The sequence below is a fragment of the Cornus florida genome, unplaced genomic scaffold, assembly GCF_030987335.1.
Source record: "Cornus florida cultivar Cherokee Brave unplaced genomic scaffold, ASM3098733v1 CherokeeBrave_3.0.0_Hap2_Chr07, whole genome shotgun sequence".
Classification (NCBI taxonomy): Eukaryota; Viridiplantae; Streptophyta; class Magnoliopsida; order Cornales; family Cornaceae; genus Cornus; species Cornus florida.
The window spans coordinates 40,238,933-40,247,856 of record NW_026775577.1 but is presented as its reverse complement, the minus strand read 5'-3'; the positions used below and the strand labels follow the sequence as shown (position 1 = coordinate 40,247,856).

The window sequence follows — 8,924 nt, the reverse complement described above, 5'->3', positions numbered from 1 at the left end:
ATGCGTTTTTAACTGGGTTTCCATGTCACTTTCTAAATCTGTTATTTTGGGTTCACTGTTGTGTCCATAGAGATTCAATATTATTTTTAATTATTTTCTTTTAAGTGATCTTGATTTAATTAAATTAGGAAAGAAAAATAGTGATCATATTTCAAAATTACAGGAAATTCTATATTACTCTGTGTAAGCATATTGAAATAAATTGTGATGAAATCCTGTTTTTTAGATACTGTTTAGATAATTTAACCAAATTAAAACTTGAAAAAAAAAAACAATTAATGGAGAGAACGGAAAAATTATTAAAGGTTTGACTCAAAAATGTTACAGGGATTTATATATAATATTAGAGCGTGTCCAGAATTTCTGTACTCCCACTAGTTGGGTCTTTAGGGTTTTGTTTTAAATTAAAAGTGTGTTCGGGAATATTGCTTATTAATTTAAATTATTAATTAATAATGTCTATCATAATTCACCATAGTTAATAATGATGAGTTTGGATTAGTCGGAGGGCAGTCAGGGACCGACCCTATGATGACTCGTGGGTATGGTCAGGGACCTACCTATTTGGGAGTGCACTACCCTTTTGTTATGGCCATGGGTCTAATGAGCCCCTATTGTGTGGACGTGATCAGGGATCATCTGGGAAGTAGACGTACAATCCAGCCACACGTGTGTTTTTGGTAGTCAGGGACTATACGATTCACACCATTTTATTGGACGGGAGCCCGAGGCTCATGTGAGATATGCTGATTTATTAAAAATAAAAGATGGTTATTTATTAAGTTTATAATTAACTGGGTTATACACATTTGAATAATGAACTTATTTGAGTTGCTTATATATACAAGAATATAAGGTAAGGTTAATTTGCTGAACGATGATTGTGTTTAGCATTTATTGCTGAGCTTGTGAGCTCACCCCATTATCACATTTCAGGTACACGTTGAGTAGGAACGTGATGGGATTACATGATGGTGATGGATTTTGGCTTGTTTGTCGCATTCTTTGGTTTAGTTCAATTTTCGCATTGTAATAAGAATGACGATATTTTTTTTGAGAGTTAGTTCATTTTGTCCAGTTATCATGGATTATTTTTGACAAGGTTGTTTGATATTATGGTTGTATCGATTTAATAAATTAGAGGGTGGTTTTCATCCATTTCTTTATTTAATTATTTTTATTGTAAAGTTGTGGTTGTGTAAGGAAAGTCGTGTCAAATCTTAATACGAGATAAGAGTTCATGTATTTAGGATTTTGGGGCGTGACAGTTTGGTATCAGAGCTTAGGTTAAGAATTACCTGGCTAAGAAAAGTGATAGTAAGAATAGGAGCATATACTTATACAAATTATTGCTCTCTTACCATGCTCCAGTTTAAGTATAAATTACTTGTGAGACTTATCATTAACATTCTTTACTGAAAATAGGATGTCAGGAGCTGGAAGAGGCAGATGACGACCTGCTAGAGGCAGAGGTCAGGGAGGTGTTGGTCGTGGTGGTGTTAACCATAACGATGTTCAGTAGGAGGATGCACCTCATGTGCCGAATCCTATGATTGGATTTATCAGAGATATCCGCAAATTGGGGGCTATTGAATTTGCTAGAGCTACCGATCCACTTGATGCTGTGAAGTGGATTGAAGATATGGAAAAGTATTTTGAGATGATGGACTGCACTGAGGTGTAGAAAAGGAAGATTGGTGCATTTCTTTTATCTGGTGAGGCGCGCCAGTGGTGGCAGTCAAAGACCAGGATGGTTGTAGACATTACAACTATTGTAATACCCCGTAATTTTAAAGAGTGTATTTAAATTAATTTTGTGTTAGGTTAATTTTTTTAATGTGTAGATTTAATCACCTTGTAATGATATATGTTAGATTAGTTAACTAATTTTATTTATTTGTGCATGTAATATTGATTTATATTCTATATAGTATAATGATTAGTTTTGAAATTTTTATTGGTTATGTTTTAGATTAATTATTATTATTTAATTAAAGTATTTAATTTGTATATAATATAATAATAATAATAATAATATAATAATAATAATTATAAAAGTTTATTAATAATAATAATAATATAATAATAATATAATAATGATAATAGTGATAAATTAAATCATAATAGTAATAATAAGAATAGTATTATTAAAACAAGTTATGATGCCAACTTAGTCTTAAGATAGAATTTCCACTATCTTGGTTGAATGAGATGATTTCAAAGAGGACTTAGGGGCATGGCATTAAAGGAATGTGGTTAGGGAAGTTTAGGATTATTAATAAAAATAATACTAATAATGATAGTAATAATCATAATAATAATCAAATGATCAAATGTCATGATGGGAACTTGACAAAATGGTAGCATTTTGGTTAAGTCAATGTACTTGACTTGGATTGCATGCTTTAAGTAAATATAGGTGGGAAGTTAGATGGTTAGTAAAAAGATATTTGCAATATTTAAATTATATAAGTTATTTATATATAGAAGTTAGCTCTTTGGGTTGAGGATTCACGGAGGAAGAAGAGAAATAAGTAAATGTGAGTTACTTGATAAGAGTGAAAGGAAGAGAGAGAAAGAAGGGAGCTTGGACCGGCGTAGGCAATTTACCCGATTACGCGCAACCGGCGGATTTATTTTAAATCCAAAAAGGCAAGTTATTATCTATTTTTCCCCTTTGAATTAATAAATTAATTGTTTAGTTTATTTATATTATTTTAGAGCATAGAGACCATGTAAGGAGTTTAATAAATTAGGAATTTTAGTTTATTAAATTTGTGAAATTTTAATTATATAGGATGGTATATATTTATTTAATGACCTATGAAATTAATAATGGCTAAAAATAATTAAATAAGGCTTTAGGGATTTTTCTAGAATTTTCTAGAATTTTTCGGGATTTTTCTGTAATTTCCGGCGAGACTCCGGCGAGATTTCCGGCCACCGGCAACGAGGAAGGTGACCGGAGTGATCCCATGTGGTGCGGCGCACAAGGCTTACTATGCGCGCGCATCAGTAGCGGTTAGATTGGATTTTAAATCACAGATTGATTCAATGTAGCGTAGCACACAATAGCATGGTGCACGCAAGTCAGGAGCCGTTGGATTAAAGGAGGAGCCTTGGATCAATTCCATACAGCGCACCCACAACAAAGTCCATGCAACCACCGAATCAGGAGCTGCCGCGTCAGCAAGGTACCATTAGTGCGCGCGTGGCAGCGCGTGCGCGCGCGTGGAACGCTCCAGACGCGCGTGGGAGTGCGTGCGCGCGCGTGGCTGATGCCAGACGCGCGTGGAGGCGCGTGGGAGAGTGGGAAAGCTTGGCAGCGCGTGTGGGGAGCTCTGGGAGGCGCGTGGGGGCGCGTGAAGGGCCTCTACAGCTGCTGGAAAAGTCCAGAATACCCCTAGGGACTGTTTTGTCATTACCAGGACCTTCACTATACATTTTGGGGCCTCGGGTTGGCATTTTTAGAATTAACGGGACATTATATTATTATTTTATTTCTCGTTAACTATTATAATTGTCCGATTAATATTTCTAAATATTAATTGTATCAGTTAAAGTGCGAATCGCTAGTAAACATATGTAATTAATTTAACGACTATTAATGGTATTATTTTATTATACTGTAATAACCATTAATGTTAAATTAATTAGTGCTTGGTTTTATTCATATAAATAACCCATTATATATTATGGAATATTTATACTGTTAATCGTATATAAACCATGATTATTATGCTGTGTGCATTTCAGGGAATAAATGGATTATTTATTATGTCGCATTTATATTATATGGATGTGTTGCCATATAGAACCATGTGAGCTGACTAATAAGTTTAGACTCATTTATACCTTATGCATTCGTTGCTATAGACAGATGTGTGGCTGTCGGGGTATGTGGTTTAATATTATTGGCATGTGTTGCCTAATGGACATGCTCAGTCTATTTAGTAATATTATTGGCATGTGTTGCCTAATTTGTATGCTCAGTATATTCATCAGTACTTTGAGAGGTGTTATCACTGTGTAATTCGTTATAGTCTGTGTTGTCAGTATCGTGCACCATGTATAATAGCTGATTTCCCGGGTAGGGAAAGGCGACACTTAACCACCTAGTGTGAGTCTAAGTGATCACCGTCTATTCTGGTTGAGGTCATGTTATACATTGGATGGTTCCCTTAGGATGTATACAGATATAGTACTCATCCGGATATAAATGATTAATTTATTTGATTCTCTGATTTGGGTCATAGTAGAGAGGACTTGCTCGTGGGGTTGACCCACCATTGTTGTTATTTCAGGATACGGTCAGTACCCGTTCCAAGGTTGAGGTTAGCAGTGAGGGACCACCATCCGAACTCATCTACTCTTACGATCCAGTTCAGGGTAGAAGTTTTATGTATTACTTCAGTTTCAGTTTTTATTTATTTTTGACGTTGAACTCTTAGGTTTATATTTAGGGATCCTTGATATAGGATTTCCAAGTTGTAATAGAGTACTGTATTTAAATAAAGGATGGATGGATGTTGTATTATTTAATGTTTCTTTCCTGTCTAAATTCTTTTATTTCCATCACTTTGTATTCCATGCTTGTATATTGCCAATTGTTTTTGATATCCCTCGTTTTTCGTGTATAAGCCTGATCAACTTATGCGTGGAAAATGTGGGGTTGTTACAACTATGACTTGGGATGATTTTAAAACTCGGTTCAATGACAAATACTTTCCACAATCAGTGAAGGAGAAGAATGCAGCAGAGTTCACGCAGTTGGAACAGAATAATGAGATGTCAGTTAGTGAGTACGAGAGGAAGTTTACAGAGCTATCCCGATTCGCTCCTCACATTATTGCGAATGAGTTACACAAGGTTAGAAAGTTTGAGCAAGGATTGGTCTCTTATGTGAAGAAGTTTGTGGTGGGTCATCGTTTTGACACTTATGCTAGAGTGGTGGAATGTGCTATGGCAGTAGAGGAGAATAATAACATTGCCTTTCAGAAACAGAAGGAGCGTAGGGCAGAACAGAAAGGTAAGGGGGCTAGCAGTACTCAACAGAATCAGAGTAGTTCTCAACAGAATCAGAGGGGTCAGCAGCAGCACACTCAGAGAAACTGGCAGGGTCAGTCTTGGCAGAGAGGTAGACAAGATTGGCGAGCAGGGAAACGACAGAGAGTTGGTGAAGGTGAGCAATCCACCGCTTTAGTACCAGCCACACCTCATGATGCACAGCCATATCAGTTTAGCGAGCATTGCTACAATTGTCGTGAGCAAGGACATTTGGCTCGTAATTGTCCCAAGCCTCACAAGAATAACCAGCAGAAAGGTCAGGCACCACAGCAACAAGGAGGTGCAAGGGTTTATGCAGTTGTTCCAGATGGGAGACAGGATCGTGCACCACCAGCAGTGGAAGGTACACTTACTATTTATGGCAGTATAGCTAGAGTACTATTTGATTCAGGTTCTTCATATTCTTTTATTGCACTATCATTTGTGAATACGCTGGGATTAGAAACTGGACATATAAGTAATGCCTTATCTATTACAACCCCACTCGGGAGCGCGACGACACTTGATAGAATATGTCGTGCTTGCCCTGTTACAATTGGGGAGTTGGAGTATCCTATTGATTTAATAGTATTACGTATGAGAGAATTTGATGCTATACTGGGTATGGATTGGTTGGCTAGATATCATGCTCAGTTGGACTGCCATGAAAGGATTATTGTATTCTCAGTTCCGGGACAGTTTCCTTCTCGATATAAGTGTGGGGAGTTTGAAGGTACCATGACTATGGGATTTCTGGCCCACATCGAGGTGGTTGAGCAATGCGTGACTATAGAGCAGTTGCCTACAGTGTCAGAGTATGCAGATGTGTTTCGGGATATTCCGGGTTTGCCTCCTAGGAGGGCAGTGGATTTCTGCATCGACCTCACTCCTGGTATTTCACCTATCTCTAGGGCACCCTACAGAATGGCGCCAGTTGAATTGAGTGAGTTGAAGAAACAGACTCAAGAGTTGCAAGATCGGGGGTTTATTCGACCTAGCACATCACCTTGGGGAGCACCTGTTTTATTTGTCAAGAAGAAGGATGGGTCACTCCGCTTATGTGTTGACTATCGTGCGCTGAATAAGGTCACTATTAAGAATAAGTACCCATTGCCACGCATTAATGATTTGTTTGATCAACTCAGAGGGGCGCAGTTGTTTTCTAAGATTGACTTGAGGACTGGGTACCATCAGCTGAGGATTAGGGAGGATGATATTCATAAGACTGCCTTCAGGACTCGTTATGGCCTCTATGAGTTCTTAGTCATGCCTTTTGGGTTGACTAACGCTCCGGCAGCTTTTATGGATTTGATGAACAGAGTGTTTCGACCTTACTTGGATCAGTTTGTTGTGGTATTTGTTGATGACATCCTGATATATTCCAAGACTAAAGAGGAGCATGAGAGACACTTGAGCATTACACTTCAGACTTTGCGTGAGCATCAGCTTTATGCTAAGTTTGAGAAGTGTGACTTTTGGCAGGAGCAGATTCAGTTTTTGGGGCATGTGATCTCTAAGGATGGAGTTTCAGTAGATTCTGCCAAGGTGGAGGCTGTGATGAGTTGGAAACGGCCTACTACTGTCACTGAGATTCGTAGCTTCTTGGGACTGGCAGGATACTACAGGCGCTTCATTGAGGGTTTCTCCAAGATTGCTGCACCTTTGACCCGTTTGACTCGAAAGGATGTGAAATTTGTTTTGGATCACCGCTGTGAGCAGGCATTTGAGGAGCTGAAGACGAGATTGACTTCGGCACCAGTTCTTACCATTCCTGTTAATGGTGAGAGATTTGTGATCTACACAGATGCATCACTTCAGGGTCTTGGCTGTGTTTTGATGCAAGATGATAAGGTAGTAGCGTATGCCTCTAGGCAGCTTAAGCCACATGAGTAGAATTACCCTACGCATGATTTGGAGTTGGCAGCGGTGATTCTTGCATTGAAGGTGTGGAGGTCTTCAATATCATCCTGGAAAGGCGAATGTGGTAGCAGATGCCTTGAGTCGGAAACAGAGAGGATTAGTTGCCTTTATGATGATTCAGGAGTGGATGATGTTAGAGGCATTGGCAGAGTTTTCTATCATGCCAAGTTCTCAGAGTACAGGGGCTATTCTTTGTAGTTTGACTGTACAACCTACTTTAATCAGCCGGATCATTCATTTTCAGACTCAGGATGACAGGTTACAGACCAAAGCAGTTAAGTCTGTTAATGCTGAAGGTAATGTTGACTGGGCGTATGGAGCTGATGGTGGTATGAGATTTCGAGGTAGGCTATGTGTTCCAAACTTAGCAGATCTCAAAAGAGAGATATTAGAGGAGGCACATCACTCTAGGTACACAGTGCACCCAGGTGGCACTAAGATGTATCATGATCTTAAGAGGCAGTTCTGGTGGGAAGGCATGAAACGTGATGTGGCAGAGTTTGTATCTAGATGTCTCACTTGTCAGCGAGTGAAAGCTGAGCACCAAAGACCAGCAGGACTATTACAGCCTTTGCCTGTGCCTGAGTGGAAATGGGAACATGTGACGATGGATTTTGTTGTGGGGTTACCGAGGTCGATACATAACCATGATACAGTGTGGGTGATAGTGGACCGATTGACTAAATCAGCTCATTTTCTACCCATTCGAGCTACTGATACTGTAAAGGAATTGTGTAAGATCTACATTAGAGACATAGTTAAGCTTCATGGAGTGCCGGTGTCTATTGTCTCAGATCATGATCCTCGTTTTTCATCTCGATTTTGGAGTAGTTTCCAAGCAGCTTTTGGTACTCCTTTGAGTTTGAGTACTGCTTTTCATCCTCAGACCGATGGCCAGTCCGAGAGGGTCATTCAGGTGTTGGAGGATATGCTTCATGCTTGTGTGCTAGATTTTCGGGGCAGTTGGGAGGATCACATTCCATTGGTTGAGTTCGCTTATAATAATAGCTATCAGGCTAGTATCGGCATGGCACCATATGAGGCACTTTATGGTAAACCTTGTCGTTCACCTGTATGTTGGGCTGAGGTTGGTGATGGTAGTTTTTTGGGGCCAGAGTTGGTGCAAGAGACTACGGAGAAGGTTGCCATCATTCGAGATCGACTTCGCACAGCTCAGAGTCGACAGAAGAGCTATGCAGATCGACGCCGTCGTGCTTTGGAGTTTAGTATAGGTGACTTGGTGTTCTTGAAAGTATCACCAATGAAGGGGGTTACGAGATTTGGCAGGAAGAAAGGGAAGTTAGCTCCTCGATTCATTGGACCTTTTGAGATCACAGAGAGGATTGGGGAGGTGGCGTATAGATTAGCTTTACCACCCAGACTATCTACTGTTCATGATGTTTTCCGTGTCTCCATATTGAGGAGGTGCTTGAGGGATGAAACTCAGGCCATTGACTGCACAGAGGTCCAGATTCGTCCTAATACAACCTATGTTGAGATGCCTGTTCGCATTGTTGACAGTATGGTGAAACAGTTGAGGCGGGCAGAGATACCTTTGGTGAAGGTGCAGTGGAATCATCAGGACGAGAGAGAGGCTACTTGGGAGCTAGAGTCAGAAATGAAGGAAAAGTACCCACAACTCTTCGAATAAGGTATGCAAATTTCGAGGACGAAATTTCTTTTTAGGTGGGTAGAATGTAAAACCCTTAAATTTCGTATATTATATTTTATTATTTATTATTTATTATTTGAATGTTAAATTAAAGATATTATAGTTTTTAAAATTTAAATTTCAAAAAGGAATCCTAAACTATCTCAACCACAGTTATAATTATCTTTTATAACTCATGCCGTATCAGTTCTATAGAGATATTATTTGTAAAACAAAAAAAAAAAAAAAGTAAGAAAGAAAAGAAGAGAGAAGCGTGAGATATTGAGAGTGATATTTAAAGTTGACG

The 8,924-nt window shown here is 39.0% G+C and overlaps 1 protein-coding gene across 1 annotated transcript; it reads left to right on the top strand.

Moving 5' to 3' along the window:
- Positions 1-4,683: 4,683 nt before the first annotated feature.
- Positions 4,684-8,617, top strand: LOC132316607 (uncharacterized). Its single transcript, XM_059815084.1, has 5 exons — positions 4,684-6,029; positions 6,192-6,309; positions 6,391-6,905; positions 6,991-8,198; positions 8,304-8,617. The coding sequence occupies exons 1-5, from the start codon at positions 4,684-4,686 to the stop codon at positions 8,615-8,617; spliced, it is 3,501 nt and encodes a 1,166-aa protein (XP_059671067.1).
- Positions 8,618-8,924: the final 307 nt, after the last annotated feature.

Bases quoted from the DNA above. Each gene is read 5' to 3' on its own strand.
- LOC132316607 (XM_059815084.1), top strand. From the start codon at position 4,684: ATGACTTGGGATGATTTTAAAACTCGGTTCAATGACAAATACTTTCCA. The intron at 6,030-6,191 runs GTTTATTCGACC...TGATCAACTCAG, and splicing joins CAAGAGTTGCAAGATCGGGG to AGGGGCGCAGTTGTTTTCTA. The intron at 6,310-6,390 runs GTCATGCCTTTT...TACTTGGATCAG, and splicing joins ATGGCCTCTATGAGTTCTTA to TTTGTTGTGGTATTTGTTGA.